We start from the raw sequence: 26,872 nt of genomic DNA on the forward strand, positions 1-26,872 counted from the left end.
AAGAACTACAAATAATTTACTATTTTTAATAATTTAACTAATGGCCTGTATTTTTTTAAATGAAATAATTATACCCTTCTCATGTTTTTATAAATAAAGACAAACATTCCCAGGTTACCTCACCTGGACAGTATAAATTTCTCCTACTACCATCACTGTAAGCGGAAAATGTTGCTTGTGCAATGTGAGCGAGTATTTAGTTAGAGGTTGAACCAGAGATGCCAAGGTGGGAACCCAACACTTAGACCACTCAGCCGTTAACCGGACAAATTAGTACCAAATAAACCACTTTTTATCAAAGTGCACAGGGGATCAATGCTCTAATAACAATTGGATAATTTGTACAGAGTTTTTATGAAAAATCACCTAAAGGGCACTGTACAATTTATTACGAGTTCTAGGCTCTATCTAATTTTATTATATACAAACCCATACAAAAAACCTACTTACCTGGCAGGTAACTTCAGATAACACTCTTAATAAAAAGTTTACGACTTTGCAAGCAGAGGACACTAGTAAAAAACACTGGATATTGATTTTACATTTGGTATTTTATCCTCCATTTCTGTTGACATTACGATTATTAGAAGATTAGTTGGCAAAAGAGTTGATATTTATATTATTTATTTTTTAAAAGACTAGAGAATTTAGAACTCTTTTGAATTTAGAGAATTTTTATGAAATTACTAAATAACATACAAATTCTTAGTTGTTTACATTTTTTACACATTTAGTTATTTACAATGTCGCGGACTGTAAAGGTGAAAGGTTTCTGACTATTAATACATCTGTTTAAAAAGGTGAGTCTAAGTTTAGCTCTGAATTCTAGTCTGTTGTGATCATACTTAAATCATGTGGCAGTCCATTCCAGGCTTATAGGTCCTGTCACTATTAAAGCACACTAACCGAACATAGTATCTGGTGAGGAATTTGGTTCCTTCAACCTTCCGATAGCTGATGAAGCTGTTGAATTGGTGAATTGGCTATTGTGAATTGACATTTTCCGAAATACACATTTCCAGCAGAGTTTGAACTGGATTCTTTCAGAACATTTAAGCGAGAGAAGATCTTTGATATGTGGTAATATTTAGATACACCGGTGATAAGTCTTGCCGCAGCATTGAAAATGGATTGCAATTGTTAATTTGATATCTGGGGAGATTTGCATATATTGCATTAATCTAGACGTGAAACAACATAAGAATTGACTAGCAATTTAGTCACCTCTGTTGGCAAGTTTCTCCGCACTGATTTATTTTTCTTAATTGAAAAAACCCCGTGCTTACAGTTCTGTTTACTCGAGTTTTAAGGGAAAAATTGCTCCATAGAGAAGGTCCAATGAAATACTGAAATATTGTAGAACAGACTCAGCATGCCTATATTGCATCTGTGTGTATTAGAGATGGCAATCGGTCTGTTGTCAATCGGACGGACCACCCTCCTTAGCACAGAATCCCAAACTCCCAAAACTCCCAAACTCAATGGTTGGACATACTTTTGATTTGTACAGGATGTATAAAATACATATACATAAAAACATGGTCTTATTTTCAAAAATTCACGATCGTAATTATTGGGATCGACAGTTTGGAACCCTCGAAAGAGACCATAAATCCCGATTTCGAGACCTGCAAACCTGATATATGAAATCCACCTTACTGCTTCACTGTTTTGGAATTCTTTTTCTGATGAAATAAAAGGGATGGAAAATAAAATTCACGATGCGAAGATTTAGTCAAACAGGTAAAAGAAAAAAAAATGAAAATATTGTTTATTTTCAAAATAAATAAAAATTATTTTTAATACATCTTAAAAACCATAACCCATAAGAAACTGTATACATAACTATGTAATAGAAATATACAAAAATACAAAGAATAACGGTAGTTTTAATAAATACACAACCAATTACATATAATATCGAAATATAAAACATCAATAGATTTATTATGATTATTATAATTTGATTATAAAATTGAAACTCAAAGCTCATAGAATACAATAATAACATAACATAACTAGCTGACTGTGTACCCAGCGTTGCTTGACTTTTCTTTACTTTCAATATATATAATATGCATAAATAAACTTTAGGGAAGAAATTCTCTAAATGATAGTGAAAACCCTACCAAAATCCGTTGGGTAGTTTGCAAGAACTAAGAGCACAAACAGATAGACGCGGAGAGCGACATTGTTTGTATTATTTAGAGATGTCTGTGTGAACAAATCCAAACAGCACTAGTACTTAAAATATCACATTTAAAAGTCTTTGAGACATAAATATAATTTAAAAATAAGATAAATGCACAAATAGCTAATAAAAATAAGTGAATGTGGCACCAATAAAAATGTACAAAATAATAGCTATGGAATTTTTGGTAAAAGGTCAGCAGGATAACAGAAAGTGACGAAACAAAACATGGTAAAATAATAAGTTATGGTCAATGACGTTCTAGACTTATTATTGTTTCACAAACTCATAATAACATGTAACAAATAAGAAACACTCTCATGTTTCCAGTAAATTCTTAATTCAAACGTTGTTCATATATGACAAAGACATTAATAAATTATGTGCGTATGAAAGAAATAAATGACAGCGGGCGACGTTTTTGTATCTGCGTCAAATACTACATTCTTGTGACAGAGATAACAAGATACGCTTACTCGCTTATACCATAAAACGAACACAGAATAATTTATGAGACGACCTACTGCTATTGGGTTACCCTTCTTTTACTTATGTGTTGCTACATTCGCTATCTCATTTTCTTTAATGGCGCTGAAAATCTTCGAGAAACTATTGAAATAATTAGAATTTTATAATAATAAAATAATTTGTGTGTATCTTATTTCTTGGCATTTACTAGTATTTGCCGAGTAATTACATTTACTTTTTTTCATCACACACAAGGGAATTTTGGCACTTTTTTAATGCAATTACATACATAGAGATAGCACACAACCTTACGTGACGCATGGCAGTTTAGTACTAAAACTACTAACTAATCGAAAGCAATACAATTGTCTTGCTTTTGGCTTGCCACTTTGAGATTTTTACAGGGCGTCTAGTTATATTGTAACGTCATTAGTTAGGGTAGGTTAGGTGTGTTTGTTCTTTTCCTTCAATGTTCTATTTTGTCACTGTTTTGTTTTGTTATGAAACGGGAATTTCTGATTTCTGCTTTAAATTCAATTCTACTCGTACGAAAACCCCAAAAACAAATCACTATGATCAATTCTACTCGTTGATATTCCTTATCAAAAATAATCGTGTGATATTGACAGTCGCAAGTTTAGAGCATAAATAAACCAATCACGTTTAGAGTCTGTCAAAATAAAGTACAAAACATGGAGGCCACTGTGATTGTTTAAATGATTTTTATTGGCAACACCAAGGTTGAAAGTTGAAAGGAAAAAAATATTTATTTTTAAAAAGCGCCATGGTTGAAGTGAATATTTTTCACTTGATAACGGTGTTCAGAAATTAGTGGCAATCTACATCATATTCTAAGTAAATTTAATATTCGACTCATTGTTATTTATTAAACACTTGGCTAGATAATTCCATGGAAAACATATTTTTGAAATGTACAAATAGTCATTTATCAATCATTACTATTTTGCAATAATTAGCATATAGAAATCTGTTATTCTGTACACATATGTTTATAGTATAAAAGTTTATATGTATGGCAGTATTCTTAAAATTATTTAATGTATAAAACTCAAGACGACACTCCCTCCCTAAACATGAGTTATTCTCAATTAGGGAGGTATTAAAGCTTGAAACATATAATATATTTTTAGCAGATCATTTGAAATAACATCCTGTGGTTCACCATCGTGGGACGGTTGATATATATTATATATTTTGTAATTTTCTTAATGTTAACCCTCTGTCTGCTGTACACTTACTGATGATATTACTTACTTATATCAATTTTTTATTTGTTATCGCTCTGTTAATAAAACAATAAAAATTTGAATAGACCAAAATTTTTGATTTAAAATTGGTTTTAAAATGAAAAAATTTAATTCCATTTTATAAAATTTCTAGATTTTGTGCACACACTGTATAAAAGGCTGTTTATTTAAGGGAATTCAATCACATGAATAATGTATTATTCCGGCTTAACCCTGGAAAAGTATCTCTTTCCGGAAATATCGCCAATTGCCAACGTCTGAAAATAAACAAAAAAAACATCATTAACATTTTCTCGGAAATAACTCGACTTAAGGCGATGCACATTTTGAATCGAACTGCTAACAATAACAAGACCCCACCTTTTAAAATAAGGCACTTTCTTCTCTATGGAGAGCGACACACGCTAATATACAATTACTACACAGAAGGAAATAAACAGAATATACTCCGAACCAAATCAGTCATGTGTAGTCATGTACCTCAATTGAATTCCTGGATTTTTTATAATTATTTATGTGATACCTCAACTGCCCAAAGCCAGTGGGACTACGGCACTTTTGTTGGGGAATGTTGTGAGACTCAAGGAATTGGAAGATTAATCTAGTCACTGAACAGAAATAACACCATTTCAATAAACGCTTCGATTTTGAATAGTGTTCTCTCACCAGGGTGATACTAAATTTCACAATATTACACTGCCAGAATTAAACACCGACGAAATGACATGTGGCGAGAATTACACCTTCTGAAATTACACATGTCAAAAAAACCAAAGCTAACTTAAGTTTTTTTTTTCAATATATTTATGTATTTAGAATACCTCAAAATTCAAACTTATTAAAAAACCGATTTATTGATGCATGTAATTCCAGTAGGTGTACTGTATTAAGAAGGCCCTTGGGGTGATTTTTAACAAAAACGGCGCTATACAAATCAACCATTCTCTCCATGGGTAATTTCATCCATATGTAATTCTGTCAGTGTGTAAATCTGTCAATATAATGTAATATTGGTATGTGTAATTTAGTCCTGAAAACACTCTTAGTATCTTCGACTCTTGGTAGTATAGTGATACCATTCACTCCTGCACATTATTATTATGTAATGAGCAGGCAGCATTCTGCTGATGCGTTCATATCTGATTTCACAATAAGTTTAACAGTAATTGAGTTATTTTAAATAAATTAATCCTTTCTTCTCTCCAAATAAGAATCCAATCGAGCTCTAAATTGGTTTATACATATGTATTAGTAGAATCGATGACATGTTGTAGAAGCTTGTTCCATGCATCCTCTACTCTATTTGCCAGGAAGTGTTTCCTAGGATTGGATCCAAAAGATGTTCCATTAAATTTTTTAAGTGTCCACGGAGAATTATATTTTTTTTGGTCAAGATTTCTTGAATGCCAGGGCAACTATAATAACCAGATAAAATTTTGAAAGCCCTTATCAAGTCATCCCTTTCTCTTTTTCTTTTAACTTTGTAATCTTAGTTCCTTGAGTTTATCTTCACATTGCCGGTCTTTCAAAGGTCTTGGTATTTTTGTAAATCGTCTCTGAATTCTCTCTATTAGTTCTATATATTTATCTTTCGCAAAATATGGACTCCATATTTGGAAAGCACATTCCAGGAGAGGTCTTATATATTTTTAGCATCAAGTCCGGTGTTAGGTCAAGGACCTAAATAACCTGAGAAAATTTGACAAACTTCAACTAGCAGGATTGCTTATGCAATGATAGCGGACATATTTAGAAAGCATATTCCATGAAGGGAGAAGTAAAATAACTAGTTAACAACACATCGTTTCTCCGTAGGAGTAGACTGAAAGGATAGACTGCCACACAACTCTGTCTTAGCACACACTCCTTGCTTCATTCAGATTCATACATGCTCTTCTGTTAATCTTACTCTTGACTTCCTGACTCAAGTATTTGATTAACTTGATGTTGCCAAGTCTTCCTCAGGCATCCCCGACTTGTTCGTAAATAAAATAAATACGTACAATAATGCAGTTGTCATCGTCGAAATCATAAGTCCTCGAGGTTTTCACACCGGTCTCCTTGACGGTTGAATGTGTCACCAGCTGAGTGTCGCTTGGCTTTGTTGTTACACTCTGCAATGAACCAATTATAAATATATCATACAACAATTTCTTTTAGATAATAATATTATTTTCCTCATTTTTTAATGTTTTTTATTTAGTTTTAAAAAATTGCATTTTTATATCTAGCATAGCCCTTTTAACAAATTATTTCATACAACAATAACATTCAATGACAGCTGTCGTGTTTTTATTTCACTCTTGAAATATCTCAAAATAAAATAAAAAATTCTAGCTAAAATCTAAATATCTATATTTTAATAGCTTTAATAGTGAAGTGAAGTTATACTAATTAATATTTCGTGCCAAAATGACTACACGAGCAACTGCAAAAACACTAAATACTACGGACACCCAACTCCTCCAACTTCTTGACAAAAAGTTTGAAGAATTTAAGGTACAATTTCTGGAAATCATCAGAAACGAGTATAAAGAAGAAATTGAGGAATTAAAAAATAAAATATTAACTCTAGAAAAAAAAATTGATACGAAAAAAAACAACAACCTTGAAAAAACTCTGGAACAAAACGCCGTAATACAAAGTGAATTTAAAGAATTACAAAAACAATTGGATGCTAACGAACAACACGCACGCATTAATAACATAGAGATCATTGGGATACCAGAAAAAAAACAAGAGAACCTGACGGAGATTATCAAAAGGATCTATTCAGAATTAAATATAGTAAGCGACGACATTGAATACGCCACCCGAGTCACCCCCAAGGAGAAGATTGAAGGAAGACCGCGGAATATTATAGTAAAACTAAAGGGCAGGAAACAGAAAGACGAAATCATAGCAGCAATCCGGACAAGAAGGGGCCTAACAGCAGAGGATATTAACTTTAATGGAAAACAACGGATCTATATAAATGAACATTTAACTCATAAAAACAAAGTACTCTACAAAAAGGTCAGAGAGTTTACCAAAATTAATAAATTCAAATTCTGTTGGATCAAAAATTGTAAAATTTATGTAAGACTTAATGAAAACACAAATCACCATTGCATAAATAATTATAATGATCTAGAAAAACTAAAAACATACAATATTTCCATCAACTAACTTTCCAGCAACTTTATATTAACTGCACTATATACTTAATACAATGGAATCTTTAGAATTATACTATCAAAACTTAAGAGGTCTCAGAACCAAGACACATATTTTTCTTCAAAATGTATTATTAAACAACTATGACATTATATGTCTCTCTCGAATTGCACAAGAACTCTACATTAATTATATACATACTGCTGAAAGTAACATGAATGGTAATCCTAAACTCTTCTGGAATCATTTCAATAATATGAAAAAAACACAATCGTCCCTTCCAAGGACGATGCATCTAGATGACAAAAAAGCTGAAAATGGCCAAGATGTATGTAATATTTTTATGGAATATTTCCAATCAGTTTACATTGTCTTCTTATGGTTATGGTTATGATATGATTTATATGCACAATATTGTTTGTATTCTTATGGTTACCAATGTATCGATAATCTTTTATTTTATATAAATTTTAGTTTTTTTTTTCCCCTTTATTTTTGTTGTATTATTTTGTTCTATTATTTTATACAATTCTTTTATTTTATATAATTATAACTTCACATTTCTCATAAATTTAATTATTTCTTCTAATGCTGTCTTACGTAAAGTCACAAGGAGGAAATCCGTAATTGGTTTTATTTTGGCTATTTCACTTATGTACAATCTGTAAAAATATAAACTGTTGATTTCCCAAAAAATGAATAAATGAATAAATAAATAAATTTCTATGACATTTAGGACACTTTACAATACATATAAAACTTATTCTAGTGTTTAGACATAACCCACGAAAAAGGCTTGTAGCTTCATTAACATCTGTCGGTAGTTTAAATTAAAAATTTTAAATCCTTTAAAATAGAGATTATTTTGGGTTCCCGACAAATTTGTTTTTGGAAGTCTAAAATCTCCACAGTTTCTGGTGGGGTAGCCATGTATTGCGAAATTAAAATTTACATTCCTAAACATGCATTTCGGGAGAATCTTATTTCTTAGCTTAATATAAATATAAGGGTATTGTAAATTATTTCCTGTCTCACAAATTTAACATTCCTAGTTTTTTCTGCATAATAATTATCTTAGAATACCTATTACTGCTTGCATGTCTCTATTTTGAATTATTTGCAATTTATTTATCTGTGTTTGATTGCACAAGAAAAGAACACTAGAGCAGTCATTTAAATGAGATGCTACTATAAACTAATTTACTTGTATTTATATGTAATTTATTCCCTTTTCTTCTTATAAAATATACCTTTTTGCCATTTTCTTAGCTAATAATTCAAAGTTAAATTTGAGTTGATTGTCTATATTATAGTGCCCAAGTATTTGATATCCTCTACTTCCTCTATTTCTTCTTTGTCTATGATAATTTTTCTGAGTCTGTTGAATTTTTTAACTATTACCATATATTTACTTATTGTAATATTTAGTTTTAATTTTTTTATCTTTAACCACAGATATTTGATCCAGGTCATACTGTATTTTGAAATTCTAAAGAGTAACAAAAGAAATACATCCAGGCAATTCTGTTTTTACACGATTTTGATATAACACAGTCAAAAAATTGTAATGGTAAGATATACATTATTATTAGAATTCTAGTTTTTTCCCACCCCCGTACGTACAATATATTAGTGTAGGGCTAAACAAAAACGTCTTTTATTTTTGAAATCCTGGAGTGATTTTCATACTATAGAACCTCTCCCCCATTTCCTATGTATTTTTTACACAGTTATTCTAAGGAACATAACGCTAGTGAAAAAACAAAAATTTGTAATTGTAAGTATTGTGTTTTAGTCGATTTTACTAGATAACAAATTATTATAAGCAATAATTATTTGCCTGAAATACCAATAAAAACTGGAAAAAATCTCTCGAGAAAGAATGTCACCAATGGGAATCACCAAATAATTCAAGTTTGGAATAAGCCGATGTGGATTAATGGTTGGAGCAGCTGATGGGCGGTCAGAAGGCTACGGGTTCAATTCCTGTCGGCGGCATTTATTAATTTTCAGGGGATTTTTTTCAATTTGTATGGGTATTTCAGGCAAATAATTATTGCTTGGCAAATTTTTTATTGAATGATTGTTGCGTAAAAATATTTATGCTTCATTTAGTTTTAATGAAAATTAATTGCTTTCTACGCCTTACACACCTTCAGAAAAATAAAATGCTTCAAAATAATAATTTATTATCTTTTATGCTATGCATAAAGGATAACAGAAAATGTAAGGATAGCAGATAATGTGCGCATAATAATGAAGGGACAGTTAGTGAGCCCTGTGATAGTTAGTTAAACTACCCTAGCTATCATCTTCTTATTATTTTCAAAATGTGCATACAACTTTAATTGTAAACTTTTTACTTTATTTGTCTTCGGATCCGGCAATAATGAGGAGAAATTATTTCAAATAGTTTTTTTTATTTTTTATGTACTGTATATTTGTTATTGAGTGTACATGTGTATATGTACTCACAAACACTGTGTGCAGAGACACTGGGGGATCTAGAGTTGTTCGTAATAATTAAATGTAGCTTCATTTTATTAAAATAAATTTAAGTCTTGACGTGTACGATGAAAGAGGTAAACAATCAGTCTCCTTATAATGTTCTTGGAAAAGTGATGGTGCCTCTCCATGTGCTAAGCATAAAAACCCTGTCTTATAAACATTGGTTTATCATTATTTTTTAATAAAGATTTTTACTAGAGTTTTTGCACTGACACTTTGGAGCCTCTAAAAATGTGAAATTACTAAAATGCACAAGCTTTGATAGGGAGAGTATCTTCTAAAGCAGACATGTTGGGTGAAAATCAACATGGAGGTTGGGGACTATCAAAGCGGCGGAGACAATGAAAGTTCTGCGTTTGGTGTGTAGAATGAAACAAAAGCTGGTCACTGCTGTGCGTAGATGCAATTTGCAGTAGTATGGGTGAACGATGTTAGCGAAACGAATTATGTGTGCGGCATCATACTAATTTATGGCTTATATCCCTTGATTCTATTTTAAGATTTAAACCCTAGAGCTTCTGACACTCTACAATGTATTTCTCTTGAGAGTGTAAAAGACCTAGGAATATTTTCAAATTCGTTGATATTAGTTTCCTAAATTGTCGTCACGTCGCCCGTGTCGGTTTTTTAATATAACTTTAGAATCTTGACGAATCATTGGTGAATTTGTAATTAATTTCATAACGCTGCCGTTAGTTAATTCCTAACTTTAGCCGAAGGTCGCGGGTTAAAAAATATGGATAGAAAATTATACAACAATTGTAAAAAAGGTCTAAAGTAAACACTCCAACAATATATTCAGGTCTAGTAAACAAGTCATCTTTTGACCAATTGAAGTTATACTAGAACTAAGAAGAGGAGTGTCGTGTACGTCCATTAATAGCAGCGGACTTTGACCGAAGACTAAAATTAAATTCTTAATTAAGGTATACCAAAGAAATCATTAACTTTTGATTTGCATACTTTAAATACTCTTTTATTGGAACCTTCCGGAAGAAATTCTCTAAATTATAGTGAAAAACCTATCAAAATCCGTTGTGTAGTTTAGAAGAACAAAGCTCACACACAGACATACGCGAATAGCGACTTTGTTTTAAACTATTTAAAGATTATAAATTAATTGGGTTGAAATGTGTTAATTACAATAACAACAAAAATTCTTTACAGAAGAAAAACATTTGGTGTTAGTTTATTGAAAACTGAATTTTTATAAACAGTTTTCAAAGAATTTTTATTTAATATTTAATTTTAACTGAGTAGAAGAGAACATACATTGATCTAACATTTATTCATGTAAATTTTTTTTTCGAGGTTATGTTACGGTCGTGGCTATGTTATAGTTATGTTATGTTACTGTTATGGCCACAAGCGACTTCGAAAATGCAGAAAACCATAAAATATTGAAATTTCCTGCGTGCCATCTTAAGCAAACTGTCAAAATGCTGATTGCGTGGGCAATATTTTCTTTTCACTCACTTTTTTTTTTCTTCGTTTTTGTTAAAAAATGTTCAAACATTTTCAAATATTGTTCAAAAGCTAAAAGTTGTTCCAAAGAGATATTTCAAATATTTCAGAAGCACCAATGGTAAATGTTTGTAAGCAAACAGAAAGTGTGGTGTTCTTTCTTTCTAACACTGTTTTAATCATATATCTCACCATAATACAAAATGAGATAACATGATTTTTATGGGAAAAATATCTCCCAAAATTGTTGTAGAGTTTAAAACATCCAATAAATAAGTTTTTCCTTACGTTTAATGTTTCCCCGTTGGGCATTTTTTCTTCATATTCACCTCCGAGGACAAAGTGTTGAATCATAGTCCTCATCATTGTGACATTCTTGATAGTCCAATGGTCTCCGTCCAGACTGATCTCCAAGGATGGGGAAGTCATCAGTATCATCTTACGAGGAAAGTACGGAATACCTATAAACAACTATATGACTTGTATATGTACAATAATACGTCTGTCTCGACACAGGTGTACCCTAGTGAGACAGATGTCGATGAATACAAGTAAAAACCTTTGTATTGATAGATAAATAAAAAAATTTAAAAAAAGCAATCGAAAATTATTATTATTAAATTGTTATTTTTTCAAAATAACTATTAAAATGCATTATTTTCCATTTCCGGAAACTGAAATACTTACTTCTAATTATTATCTAACTACTACAAAGTATTTTTAAAACAAAATATGCGTATTAAGTGTGTCCCTATTTTCTGTATATTTACCCATTATTTTAAAGTTTATTGTGTAAAGCACACTTGAAGTGAAATGACACAAAACTGCGCTAAACAAATTTTATACTATTTGTATTAATTAATGTTGTGGGCTGTTGGATTGAACACAATAGAATTTTAAAGTAATAAAAATAATATAGTAAATATTTACATAACTGCCGCACTTATAGACACAGATTACTGAAATAACACTTCGTATCAACAACTACTACAAGGAATAAATATTTTCATGTACAAAATTGGTTAATAGGTTCATAATTTGGGTTATTTAGGTAATTTGTGTTTATTTAGATTTAAAAGAAACTTTCGCAAACGTTAATCCATTATGAAAAATCCAAAATGGCAGCAAAGGGATCATTTTATAAGAGAATTTTTTAACTTTGAATAAAAGTGTATTTTTAATGCATTTTTCACCATCTCCCCCGATGTAAATAGTTTTTTCTTTTTTTATCAATTTCCATAATCTGTACCTGTTAAAAAATGGGCTAAATGGGCTTAAAAATGGGCTAAAATGTTTAAAAAGGCGGTATCAGACGTTTACTCGGGTGAATGTTCACTCGGGTGAATGTTCACTCGGGTGAATGTTCACTCCAGTGAATGTTCACTAGAGTGAATGTCCATTTTTATTTAATTCTGCGTTCACACAGCACACACAAATGAACATTCATCTGTCCATTCCCACTATAATGTTGTCGAACGAAGTAGTGCGCCTTGGAACTTGTTTGATTTGTGACCATTTCATCAAAGAATTTTACTTTTATTTTATTTTTATGTGACACATTAATATATTATTGAGATAATTAGCTGAAAATGATCCTGAATCATATTTTAATCATCTTTGACTGGATAAAAGTAAATTATAACTGCTACTACTTGTTGCTCCATCAATAAAGAAAGAATTCCGCTTCATGCAAAAGCCTCTTTAAAAAAACAACCCTTGATTTCAACTTTAATATCTAAAATGGACACAACTATTTTAGTTACCATTAGTATTTGTGCAATCATAAGACTTCTGTTTAACTTACCGACAGCGGTAAAATATGCATCAATGTTCTCGTTTTTGTAGTGTTGATATTTTCCAAGAATTTTTTCCATTTTGCGAAATATCACAGATCTCTCTGAAATTAATTGTAAACTTTATTATTTTATTACCAAGGGAGACAAGTTTACACATACATTTAAAAAATTATGTTTAATTAAATGCACGTAAAACATTAAAAAAACTTATAATATGGGTTCCTGAAACTTGAACTGTTATTTTTTGCAGATAATGCACTCACTAAGTTACAAGCTCAAATGACTGTAAAGGTAGATAACAGTTCAGTTAAATATATATACAAATCAGATAAAAATGTAAACTTGAATTTGAATGTGGCAGCATGCAAAGGCTCTAACAAAACAACACATGATTTCAACTTATACACCGAAACGGTGACAACTATTTACATCGGGGGTTTAAGTCGCACATGCATAAAATAGGGTTTAGTTTGGGTTATTTTAATAACGTATGCGTATTTTCTAACCTTCAAACTAAACTTTGAGAAAAAAGGAAACTTTAATCCATTTTTTAACATCTCCGACCACATAAATAGTTGTTTCATGGGTAATTATTCGGAATCGCTGGACACAGATTATACTATATATATAGTATTGTATATAGTAATATTATTTATAGGTAAATCAGAAAGTTTTATTTAAAAATATTTCGCGATTCCGAATATTTACCGTTCGTTTAGTAATTAAATTGAAACCTATTTAAATATTTTTGTATTAGGCGTGCAGCGGAATTCGACATTAATTCATAATTCTGCGCCTACATCGAAACCTCCCATAAATAAACCTCCCCACAATTCAACTATTCCAATAAATTGGAATCTAGGATAATAATAATTACGAGATCGTTGGTACCGCCATAAATCAACTATCTAGGTACCGCCTGGATCATAAACATAAATAAACCACTCACATCATAAATAAACCACTGTCGTGTCAAACTGTGTCAAACGAAACCACCATAAATAAACCACTCTCGAAACCACCATAGATATAAACTCAGCCAGTACTCAGCTGTCAAAATTCAGAGTTTTCATTGGATAGTTAATTTGAGACGTTTCAGATCACAGAGATTACCGTGTCTTTTTTTTTCGGTTTCACTTTTCGATCGAGTGGTTTGTTCAAGGTTCAAGGGGGTATAACCAAAACACCAAAGCAGGGGCATTTAACTCAGCTCTGGCCTTGAAACTTATTTAAAACCGCCACGCCCACCTCCGTATTCGTGTAGAAAAAAACATTATGGCTGAAATGAAAGCTCAGATCTCATTGGCTTAGATTAGAGTTTGACATCTCACTCGAGGCCACGGGACCGCGCGGGACATGACCAGCGTTGCCAGGTCTAGGGAAATTTCCCTAGATCTAGGGGAGAAAAAAAATATCTAGGGAAAAGGGAAATTTTTCCTCGAAATCAGCACAAATCTAGGGAAATTTCGTACTTTTTGTAAAAAAAAAAATTTATATGACAATATTATTGGGATTGCCAGTGAACATAAATGTATTTTCATTTTTTATTTTTGGGATTTCCAGGAATCTTAAATAATGTTGATGTACATAATGGGTCCCCGAAACGATCAAGTGCACTTGACAAGTCTACGTGCTTGAAGTGAATATTGATCGTTTACAGCGTTGACTTGACAAGTCCCGTCAAGTGTCTACGGGCTGGACCATACTTGACAAAAATTTTGATTGACGGCACTTGAACCACCTTGCGCTTGATGCGACTTGACGCGACTTGACAAGTTTTTCTGTGATAGATACCGCTAGAGTTATAGCAAGGAATGCCTTGTCTGCGTTGGAAACCATTATTAATTTTTGCGACAGCCACTTTCCTGGGCACAGGGCGGTAAACGACTGCGGCACGTGGACTTGACGGCACCTTCAAGTCGCCTCAAGTCCCTCGTCAAGTGAAATCGTCAAGCACGTAGACTTGTCAAGTGTACTTGATCGTTTCGGGGACCCATAAATGAAGCAATGTTATTTTTAACACTGACAACTCAAAATTATATGTTCCTAAAAATATTAAAACCGGGGACTTCTTAAAATTTTCAGATTACGACTTTGTCTATGATCATTACAATAAGAAATTATCTTCTCTCAGCTTTTCACTTTTGGCTTTCCACTTTCGGCAATTTCGGTTGGTTTACAGTGATTTTTATTAAGATTTCTGTTTTGAATTCAGTGGTAAGTACTTTGTAATTATTATTATCTCTTTCCAATTAATTAACATGTAAAACAGGGTTAGTGTAACACAAAGTTCAGCGTTCAGCTACTAAGTTTAAAATTTTTATAAGCTACTTTCCAATATATTCAGTGTTTAGTTTAACACAACTTATGCTATTATGTGTTTGGTATAAGTACACCCTGAACTTATAATATAGTATTTATTATAGGGCAACACGCAGAGGCGAATTTGCCCTTAGGCCTATGTAGGCCCGGGCCTAGGGCGGCCAGATATTGGGGGCGGCCAATCGTGACAAAAAAGTCACAGATGATAACAAGAAATTACTTCCTAGTTAGGTACCTAAATATTCTAAAAAGTCTTAAAACGGTTTTGACCCTAGGAACTTACTGAAAAGTTTGGATACTCCTGGTCAATATGATGGGTACTGAGAAAGGGGCGGCTACGTGGTCTGGGGCCTAGGGCGGCCAAGACTGCAAATCCGCCTCTGTGCACGTATTAAACTGCAAATCGTACTGAGAGAAATTAACGAGCATTTATTCCGTGTTCAGACATTTCATTTTTCCTTATTCCGAGGGCGAGTGAAAGATGCATTACAGTTCCATTTTTTCCCAATCAAAGTTTAAAATTTAACGTGTTTTTACAGATCGACGGTCGATCTTTGAAGATTAGGAAATAAGTAAAAAAAAATAAAAATAACCGAAACTAACAACCTAAAAACCTATTTTGTGCATGTTTACATTTCCCCCAACAAGGCCTGTGACAGACCACGCCGCAAGCGAGCTATATTATTATGGCTTGACCTAATATATATCAAACACATTAAGATAACACATTAAGAAAATATATATATCAAACACATTAAGAAAACAAAAAAACAAACAAAACTAAACAAACCAAACAACAAGTTAACATCAGTTAACCTTATAACTTTTTGCTTTTAATCTTTTATAATAATATTTTCTTTTAATGTATCATTATTTTTTAGTTATATATATATATATTTTTTTTAGTTATGTATATATTATATTACTTTTCTTTTTTTTCCTCTTTTGTTTTTGTTCTTACAAAATATGTATGCGTGCATGAATAACTCAATTTTGACTGTCCTAAAACGGGAATTCCTCCTAGTTGGGCAGTCAAAGTATTTTTTATCTACATGTGTCATTGTATCATCACCTGTACTAAATAAATAAATAAAAATAAATAAATAAAAAAATAATTCAGCATATCGCTCGCCATACATTCACATTGGGATTGTATAGCGAGTGATATGCTGAAATAGGCCAAGCCATGATGCGTACAGCGTAATCTGTCGGTCCTATAATACAAAAAGCAAAGCTTACTCACGTTTTCATATGACACTGATCCATAAACTTTAAATTGAAAAACTTGACTTATTACCATAGCGTTTGTTTGGTTAAAACTGTCTTAAACCAGGCTCAAGTCCGGCTTTACCACACCAACGTTGAACAGACGTCTAAGAATCGTATCATAATCGAATTAGTACGTCCGTGACTATAACCTCAATTTTATCACACGACATATTTTTTTCATATTCACTCGCGCACTGATTTAATCACCGAACGAGCTGTAAAAATATTAATCTAAAGGAATACAATTATTACTTCAAAAACGGAAAAACGCGACCAAGCAATATTTTTGCATAAGTTACCCCGGCATCTGCCATAATTTTTAACTGAAAGCCGGTCCTTTATATACGAAACGAAAAGTCGTGTGCATAAATAAACCACCCACGTTGTGTGTCAATGAATTTCAAATTTTACATTAAAATATCAAAATTATTAATTTTTTCATCTATGGTTATCGAGTTTGATAGATGCAGAGATGGTTTAATATTGACCTTTTAATAGTGAATTACAACATATTTTTGATTAGTTATTATTATAATTTACTAATTTGAATAAGTATTTTTCGTTTAAAATGCAAGAAAACAATAATTTCAATAAAAATTCGAAAAGGGCAAAAGTGCTGTAAGTGAATTTTCATTTTATTTAAACAATAAAATAAAATGTAAATTCGCTTTCATTGTATGGGATGAATTTAAGTAAGCACGGCCAGCGATCCAGAATATTTAGCAAAATTACACTTTGTTTTAAAAATTACTACTTTAAGTAACAACTAGTTATATGCACAAAATAGGTTATTAGGTTTGTAGGTAAGGCTAAACAGGCTAATTACGTAATTTATGCGTATTTAGATAATATAATAACAGAACTTGAATAGGACTTTCACATAACCCAAAAATGAATTTTGAAATTTGATGAATTGTTCAAATTCTGTGAAACATTCAATCCTTGAAAGTGAATCCTCGGGAAAGTGATCATTAGACCGTTAGATGGGTATGTGGTTCTACCCGTCTAACGATATTTAATTCCTAATTCTGATAAACTCCGCCCACTCTTACCTCTCCCCCCTCCTTCTACTTCTTCTTTCTAATTGTATTCTATATTTAATTTTTTACTTCAGTGTATACTTACTCCTGATGAGGTGAACTTCGTTGACGAAACATGTAGAGGTTGTATATAATAAAGTGATGCTAACAAAGTTATGTGTGTTTTAATAAAACAAAAAAACATATTTTAAGTTTAATAAATTAAACCAAAATTTCCACTGAAATCAGAAGATTTGTAAGTATGTACTTGAATTCCTAACTACTTAATTATAAACCATAAATATATTATTTTTTATTTCAAATAAGGAACTATAAAATTTGATAAAAATGTTAGGTAAATATTCGGGATCGCTGACCACGTCTAATACGATTTTTTTTTAAAATAACCTTTTGATTCACCTTAATTACTATAAAAATAAACTGACTGCATTTGGGAAATTTTTAATTACGTAAAATCAAAATTCGCTTTTGTTGTATTACGTAATAACTTTTTCAGTTCTTAACGATATTATGTATTTCCACCTTAGCTGCACCAGTTTTCGGGTACACTAGAATTCATAACCTCAAAACTATACTCCAAACCATTCATTACCCTGAACAACGCCGGGTACACGCCAGCTATTAAATTTCATTTTTGATAAATCTTTTTACGCACTTATGTTGGTTTATACATACCACTACATTCTTTGAATACATCACCATTACATACTTTTTAAACACTGTTGAATTTTGCAGTCACCTCTGGAGCCCCAAAATAGTTTAAAAAAAACCCTTGATTTTTAGTTGACATTATTGATTTGGTTGTCATTATATATCTTACGAGAATGGGTCGTTTTCTACGACTTGTTCTTCACGAGTTCCAATCCGTGAATGTCGTAGCGTTAACATTGTACTTTAGTATTTCTAAGCGAATACATTCCAGACGCATTGGATTGCGCTAACTCACAACTAACTCACAAAATTAGACAGACCACACAACTATGTATACGGAGTTATTATTATTATTAGCTCATTTTGCACACCAGACCTGACAAGAATTATTTGAATAAAAAAATGGAAAATAATTGACCAAATGTCATGTTCGCCAATGAGTCCACTACTTGAAATTTATAACTGCCCTCGGAACGCGAGAATGGTTTTCCTTGAGTTGGGTCGTGAAGTTGCACATATGATGTGAAACTAAAATTTAAGATCCACTCGGCGGAATATGTGAACGATTTCCTTCGAAATGGATTGGCAGATGAATTCACATCTGTAATTTTATCTGTAAGCAAGTCCCCAGCTTAATTATTAGAATTAAACTAATAATTTGTAATCATACATTTAATTTCTTACCAGCTAAATAGTAAGAAATTCAAATTTAATTAATGAGGATTGTAGGATAGCCTACTTATTTCTGTTTAAACTGTTTTCTAGTAAATTATGTGAGTACGTAAGTACCTGTCAGCTATGTTACACCTTTCTCTGGGCAGGTTCCCCACCCCTGGTCTAAATTAAAAAATAACAGCTTTCGGTAAGCAAGTAACAAGGATTGGCTAGAAAGGCATGATGTAGCTAGAAGCCCAGTTGTGAGTGGTTTATTTATATTTATATATTTTATAGCTACCGGTAAACGACTCAGTATGCATTTGCAATGATTTATTTATTAAGCTTTAGACACATTACGCTATATTATGCGCGCATAATTTGGGCGTGGCGTATATTATTATTTTAATTTTGGGGTGACACAACTTAGCTGTAATCTTTTACTCAGGAGAGAGGGACGGCTCAATTGGGGAACTGCCGCCGAATTGCATTTGTTTGTATGGGATCTGTCACTTTGACAGATGACAGCCTAAAATTCTCTGACCCCTTCTCCAGCCGTAAGTAGGGGAGAGGAGAGTGGTTTATTTATGGGGGAGGGGGTCACATAATTTTCAAATATAGCCTGGCTAGCAGATCACAGCGCATATCATCACCACGCCCACACTTATAGACAACTTACAATGACATCTGTGCGCCAGTCATCGATGTACGAAAGTAAGTTTCAATCGTAATCCCCGCCAGGTCATTATTTGAGCGATTTGAGCTATCTTCTAGTACAAGACTCCGGCACAAGAGCAAGCGAGCCGTGCATACTCCGATATGCACAGAGCTATGTTTTACATTACAACAAAAAATAAACCATAAATAAATTATAACTGAAACATCATCGGGCGGTAACGAGACAGGCCGACCTAGCCGAAACGTTGAAATGAGCGAGACAGATTACCCTCTTAACGTCAAATGACGTGTTAGAGCAGTTCAGATATATAACTCATCTCGTGCATTATCGAAGGGCCTTGACGGCGAGTGAATTTTGCATCACTTTGAACATGCGCAATCCAATGCGTCTGGAATGTATTCGCTTAGAAATACTAAAGTACAATGTTAACGCTACGACATTCACGGATTGGAACTCGTGAAGAACAAGTCGTAGAAAACGACCCATTCTCGTAAGATATATAATGACAACCAAATCAATAATGTCTGTTAAAAATTGGGGTTGATCCTTTTTGAATAAAAACTGGTTTTCTTGACACAACTTTACATTTATTTCAAACTATTGAAACAGGTATAATATTTATAAAGAACTGTGCGAATAACACTGCTACGATCGCTCTGACTTATGAGCTTGTTTATTATCGAGTTATTGTTGAGAAAGGGACGAAAAAACACATAATGCGAGCCTTTTTAAAGACTTCAAAAACCACCACATGTAAATAAACCACTTGTCATCGTGATGTCTAGCAGTAAAAATGAAACCTGCTATACCGACCAAATTGACAATATTTTCTAAGCAAGGACTCACACCATTTTGGTTAAACGTAGTAACTTCAAATTTCTAGACTACAGATGTCGGTAGCCTGCAAAATTGAACAAGGACAAATAAAATAAACAAACGCGGCGTAATCAAAGGAAAACTAACCCGATTCGCGGATTCCTTAAATGAAAAAATAGAAATAAATGTAAAGTTGTGTCAAGAAAACCAGTTTTTATTCAAAAAGGATCAACCCCAATTTTTAACATTTGATCCTTCAACCGGATTACGATCAGGAGATTGTATGTAAAAAAAACAAAGAACCAGCAGCCAAAAGGATACAAAATTGATTGAAACTGGAAATCATTAAGGAAAGTGGACCACATCGCAAATCTGAGATAAGTATTCAGTGCTTTCCTTCCTATCATCCATTTTATGTTTATTCAGGTCTCATGTAATTTAAACGAGATTAATCTTAAATAGAGTCAATATTATAAATAAAATCACTACCCACTTGAAAATAAGAATATAATATTATTGAATAGTGTTCTCAAATAGTATTGTCAAGATTGTCGTGGTATTCTTTCAAACGGGTGTTTGCTAAAATAAAATAATTGTCAACCGATATTAACAAAATATAATTAAAAATGGAAAATATGAAGTCATTAATAAACAAACGCGGCGTAATCAAAGGAAAACTAACCCGATTCGCGGATTCCTTAAATGCATTGTCGGTAAATGAAATTAAATTAAGATATGAGCGGGTGAAATCATTGTTAGATGAATTCGAAGCAGTTCAACAGAAAATTGAAATGTTACCGGATTCAGACGAAATTGAAAATTATAGTCAACGAGAAGCTTTCGAAAACCAATATTTCTCAGTTTTGGCAACGGCCAAAGGTGCGATCGAATCCGTCGATCAAAGTAAGGTGGAAATTAAACTACCCAACCTCCAATTACGAGAATTTCATGGCGATCAGAAAAATTGGGTTAATTTCGTCGAAACCTTCAAGATTTTAGTCCATAACAATAGTAATTTAAGCAACGTACAAAAATTCTTTTATTTGCAATCAACTTTAAAGGGAAACGCATTAAAGATAATTGCTAATCTAGAAATTTCTGAATTAAATTACATTTCCACTTGGGAATTATTAAATGAACGTTATGCAAATTTAAGAACTACCGTTCATAAACACATCCAAGCTCTATTTTCATTAAAAGACATGAAACAAGAAGAGCCTGTAGCATTGAGGTATCTAATTGATGAAACAAACGTTAGTTTAAAGGCATTACAAAATATCGGGGTCAAGGTAGATCAATGGGATCCATTGGTTATTTATATAATATCAAATAAATTAGACGCAGCTACCCGAAAAAATTGGGAGCAATATATATTACAAGACGAATTACCGACGTTAAAGGAATTCTTAAAATGTTTATCTGCTAGAGCCCAAGTATTGGAACTGATGAACGCTTCTGAGAAAAAATTTTCTAGCTTACATAAAACACAACTAGGCAACAATAATTGCAAAAAAGATTCATCAGTATTTTTAGCGGTAAAGGCTAACAACTGCATTTATTGTAACGAGAAAGGTCACCATATTTATTATTGTAAAAAATTTCTAAAATTAAAATTACATGAGAGGATTGATGCTACGAAATCAATCCAAGCTTGTTTTAAATGTTTAAAGGTGGGTCACCAGGCACAGAGTTGCAAGGCAACCTTTTCTTGCAGGCGTTGTGGCAAAGATAATCACAACACCTTGCTACACAATGAGGTACCTCTGCGGGAGGCCTCCAATATGGATGCTGATAACGAGGTTTCAGTATCGAATTTTTCTGCATCGGATAAAGCAGAAAAAATAATATTATTGTCAACTGCCAACATAGGAGTTGTGGGTAGTAACAATAAAATTTTTAAAGCCCGCATTCTGATTGATTCAGGGGCCCAGTCAAATTTTATGAGAGCAGAATTTGCTAATAAATTAAATTTACCATGTGAATTGATAAACAAACCCGTTTCTGGGATCCATAATAACATCACTCACATAAAAAAGAGAATTTCAGTGGAGATGAATTCGCTTCATACTGATTATAAAAGTGAAATATCATGTCTGATTTTACAGGAGATTACAACAAATTTACCACAAGTGACAATGGCGAAAAAAGACTTCAAGTTACCACGAGGATTGGAGCTAGCTGACCCGAACTTCAATATAGCTGCACCCATCGACATCCTGTTGGGCGCGGAGAGCTTTTGGGAAATCCTAACCAACGATAGATTGAAACTCGAATCGGGACCAACACTTCAACGTACGCAACTGGGATGGATCATATCAGGACCAATCCACATGTACCCAAAGCAAAGGCCTGTATCAGATTGTTGTAATTTATCTATAAATAAAATAAGTCATCAAATAGAAAAATTTTGGAAATTGGAGGAGATTAATCCCACTAAGATTCTAAATCATGAAGAAAAGGCTTGTGAAGCCAGTTTTGCTAGTACTCATACTAGACAAGACGACGGTAGATACGTAATAAGTTTACCGCGTCGAGCATGCATTGATCAGCTGGGAAGTTCATTGCTCACTGCTGAAAAAAGATTTAAAAATTTAGAAAGAAAATTTGTGTCAAATCCCGAATTGAAGACACAATATATACAATTCATGCGTGAATATGAGGAATTAGGTCATATGGAGGTGTGTGACCAGTCAAAGGGGGATCGTGAATCCTATTTTTTACCTCATCACGCTGTAATAAAAGAATCAAGCACTACTACTAAAGTGAGGGTCGTTTTTGACGGCTCCGCCAAAACTTCAAATGGAATTTCTCTCAATGACGCCTTGATGACAGGACCTGTTATACAAAAGGACTTATACACCCAACTATTGCATTTCAGGAAACATCAAGTAGTACTGACGGCTGACATCGAGAAGATGTACCGCCAGATTAACGTGTGTGAAGCGGACCGTGACCTGCAGAAGATAGTGTGGCGCGAGTCGCCGCAGGAGGTGCTCAAGCATTACCGTCTGAAGACAGTCACATATGGTCTGGGGCCTTCCTCTTTCTTAGCCACTAGAAGTCTACGGCAAATTGGTATGGATAACAATATAAATTTTCCTAGAGCTAGTCAGGTCATAGAAAATGACTTCTATATGGATGACTTGTTAACCGGAGGAGATGACATGGAATCCTGTAGAGAGTTAAAAGAGCAATTAATCAACATCTTTTTGTCTGCGGGGATGACCTTGAGGAAATGGAGGTCCAATGTCTTGGAGTTGTCAGCCGAGTCGGGCCAAGCTAAGATTGTCGAATCAGGCAATTCTGAAAAAATTATTACTGACAATCCAAAGACTGAGAAAATATTAGGATTAATATGGAATAATGAATCTGATTATTTTTCTTATGTAATAATGAAACCATCAAGTCGAACCGAGAGTAAAAGACAGATATTATCTTGCATCGCATCAACCTTCGATCCATTAGGTCTTCTAGGACCGATTATAGTTGTAGCCAAATTGATAATGCAGAAGTTATGGCAGTCTAAAGCAGCGTGGGATGATCCATTGCCTAATGAAATATTAGCACCCTGGAGGTCCTACCTTCAAGAATTAATTCAACTAAATGTGTTGAAAATACCAAGAAAAATTATTTGCAGGCAATCTACATATCTACAACTACACGGTTTTTGCGACTCATCTGAGAAAGCTTACGGAGCCTGCGTTTACATGGTGTCAGTGGACCATGTCGGTAAGCGGCATTCACATTTAATAACGTCCAAATCAAGAGTGGCGCCATTGAAGTGTATTTCCCTGCCCAAGTTGGAGCTTTGTAGTGCTGTGCTACTGGCGAAATTAATTAAAAATGTAAAACAAGCGCTAAATATAGTGGAGATCGACACACATTATTGGTGTGACTCCATGATAACGTTGTGCTGGCTGAAAGGTCAACCTACGAGATGGGCTACTTTCGTTGCAAACCGAGTAGCTGAAATACAAGAACTTAGTGATCCAGATCTATGGAGACATGTATCATCAGCCGACAATGCAGCAGATATACTTTCAAGAGGAACCACTACAGATAAATTGATAAATTCTGCAATATGGTGGAATGGACCAAGTTGGTTGACCGAGGGAGTCAACGCTTGGCCTATATCAAATATTTCGTGTTCAAACCCTCCGGAACTCAAAGGCAAAAATATTCTATTATCCACAGATATTCAAGAATGGGAGATATTTGAAAAATTCTCATCATTTATTAAATTGAAAAGAGTTACTGCGTATGTATTGCGATTTGTCAATAACTGCAGAAATGTTAAGGGTAAAATTTCAGACAATTTAAGTGTGGCTGAATTGGAATCAGGCTTGAAATGTCTATTGAGATCAGCTCAAATACACGCCTTTCAAAAGGAATTGAAAGAATTAAAAAACCATGGCATCGTCAACAAGAAAAGTAATTTAAAATCTCTTAATCCCTTCTTACATGATGGTCTAATATATGTAGGCGGTAGGTTGAATTTGGCTACACATTTATCTTACCAACAAAAACACCCAATTATCTTGCCGGCTAAACATAAGCTAACTGAATTGATAATACGTCACTACCATTATGTAAACCTACACGCAGGACCTCAAGCTTTGTTAGCTGAAATACGATTAAAATTTTGGCCCATCTTTGGTAAAAATACTATTAAAAAGATATTACATAAATGTATTGTATGTTTTAGATGTCGTCCCCGAACCGGTCATCAAATCATGGGAAATTTGCCACCCGAAAGAATTACGCCGAGTCGTCCTTTCGCTATCACCGGAATAGATTACGCCGGACCAATTCTAATTAAAAGTGGGACGCTGAGGAAGGCTTCCCTCGTAAAATCGTATTTATGTATCTTTATTTGCTTCTCAACCAAGGCTGTTCACTTGGAATTACTTTCGGATTTATCTAGCAATGCTTTTTTGAACAGTTTAAAAAGGTTTATATCCCGTAGGGGACAACCTGAAAAGATCTTTTCCGACAATGCTAGTAATTTTAAAGGAGCTAGCAGCAGGCTAAAAGAGCTGTACACCAGCTTGAGGGAAAACAACGACAATATTCAAAATTATTTAGTGAACAGAGGTATTGAGTGGAAGTTCATAACCCCTCGAGCCCCTAATCAGGGAGGTTTGTGGGAAGCAGCAGTAAAATCAGCAAAGTTCCATTTGTATAGAATCACTAACAATTCTTCATTAACATTTGAACTCTTGTATACCTTAATTTGTCAGATTGAGGCCTGTTTGAACTCCCGTCCATTAACTTCCTTATCCGACGACATCCATGATTACCAACCTCTTACCCCAAACCATTTCCTTATAGGCACTGAATCCTGTATCATTCCTGAGAGAGACGTCCGGGCGATACCGGACAACAGACTAACTCAATATCAGAGGATCAGTTCACTAATTCAATCTTTTTGGTCTAGATGGAAGCAAGATTACCTGATGGAACTACAAAAGAGGACTAAATGGCAGACCAGCACTCAACGGGCACTGCAAAAAGACGATCTGGTGATTTTAAAGGAAGATCATTTACCTCCACCTTTATGGAAAATGGCCCGAATTCTGCATACACACCCTGGAGCGGATGGAGTAATACGAGTTGTTACCCTAAAAACACCTCAAGGAGTCTTTGTGAGGCCCATCACAAAGATATGTCTGATGCCCCTGGATTCAGACACTAAACCTGTAATTGACGTCCCGGACCTTACCAAGGATTGATTATGTACATTACACTATGATGCTTATCTTCTCGACTCCACCTTGGATGGATCAAGCAGAAGACCTGAGAAGAAAGAAGAAAAAAAAGGAACAATAATTGTGTTGTGTTCAGTGTGAACTATATTATTTGTGTTATTGAACTATTTAAATATGTAAAAATTAGTATGCAGACGTGTGTAATTTAGTCATTTTTGAATTTTTTTTGGTTATTTAATAGGATTAATAATTTTCTAGTTATTTTTAGTTAATTAATAGAGTAATTCAACAGCATTTAAATTTATAAGTTTACCAGTAGGGCATAAAAAAAGGGGGTTTTATTTCGTTAATTTCTGCTATTTTGAATTATTTTGTTAGTATTTTTGTGGTATATTTAGATTAAGAATTTTTAGTTTATTCTGTTTGTTTTATAGTTTATTTTTAAATAGATTATCATTCAAAAATTTATTTCAATTTTTGAATCCCGCCCCCTGGCAATATGTTCAATTTTGCAGGCTACCGACATCTGTAGTCTAGAAATTTGAAGTTACTACGTTTAACCAAAATGGTGTGAGTCCTTGCTTCTTCTTTACGTTTTCTTGGTATTTTCAACACATTTAGTTGAATTAATTCTTGAAGGTAGGACCTCCAGGGTGCTAATATTTCATTAGGCAATGGATCATCCCACGCTGCTTTAGACTGCCATAACTTCTGCATTATCAATTTGGCTACAACTATAATCGGTCCTAGAAGACCTAATGGATCGAAGGTTGATGCGATGCAAGATAATATCTGTCTTTTACTCTCGGTTCGACTTGATGGTTTCATTATTACATAAGAAAAATAATCAGATTCATTATTCCATATTAATCCTAATATTTT

At 33.3% G+C, this 26,872-nt stretch overlaps 2 protein-coding genes across 4 annotated transcripts; one reads left to right on the forward strand and one right to left on the reverse strand.

Annotated features, from left to right (window-relative positions):
- Window positions 1-1,810: 1,810 nt before the first annotated feature.
- LOC149417545 (fatty acid-binding protein-like) lies at window positions 1,811-13,957 on the reverse strand. 3 transcript variants are annotated; one of them, XM_089640075.1, is made up of 5 exons: window positions 13,801-13,957; window positions 12,860-12,952; window positions 11,344-11,516; window positions 5,931-6,041; window positions 1,811-4,184 (listed from the first exon to the last, which is right to left on the reverse strand). In XM_089640075.1, exons 2-5 carry the CDS (start codon window positions 12,927-12,929, stop codon window positions 4,125-4,127), a joined length of 414 nt encoding a protein of 137 aa, XP_089496201.1. In that variant the 5' UTR covers window positions 12,930-12,952; window positions 13,801-13,957; the 3' UTR covers window positions 1,811-4,124. The 3 variants fall into 3 exon arrangements, with proteins under 3 accessions (XP_089496201.1, XP_089496202.1, XP_089496203.1); XM_089640076.1 differs by having other exon boundaries at window positions 13,729-13,821; XM_089640077.1 differs by lacking the exon at window positions 13,801-13,957 and adding an exon at window positions 13,743-13,786.
- An 8,841-nt stretch (window positions 13,958-22,798) lies between these two features.
- LOC149417546 (uncharacterized) lies at window positions 22,799-26,180 on the forward strand. Its single transcript, XM_089640078.1, has 2 exons — window positions 22,799-23,357; window positions 25,720-26,180. The coding sequence occupies exons 1-2, from the start codon at window positions 22,928-22,930 to the stop codon at window positions 25,737-25,739; spliced, it is 450 nt and encodes a 149-aa protein (XP_089496204.1). The 5' UTR covers window positions 22,799-22,927; the 3' UTR covers window positions 25,740-26,180.
- The last annotated feature ends 692 nt before the right edge of the window (window positions 26,181-26,872 follow it).

This window comes from Hesperophylax consimilis, chromosome 15 (genome assembly GCF_061612785.1).
Source record: "Hesperophylax consimilis isolate HC1 chromosome 15, BYU_Hcon_1.0, whole genome shotgun sequence".
Classification (NCBI taxonomy): Eukaryota; Metazoa; Arthropoda; class Insecta; order Trichoptera; family Limnephilidae; genus Hesperophylax; species Hesperophylax consimilis.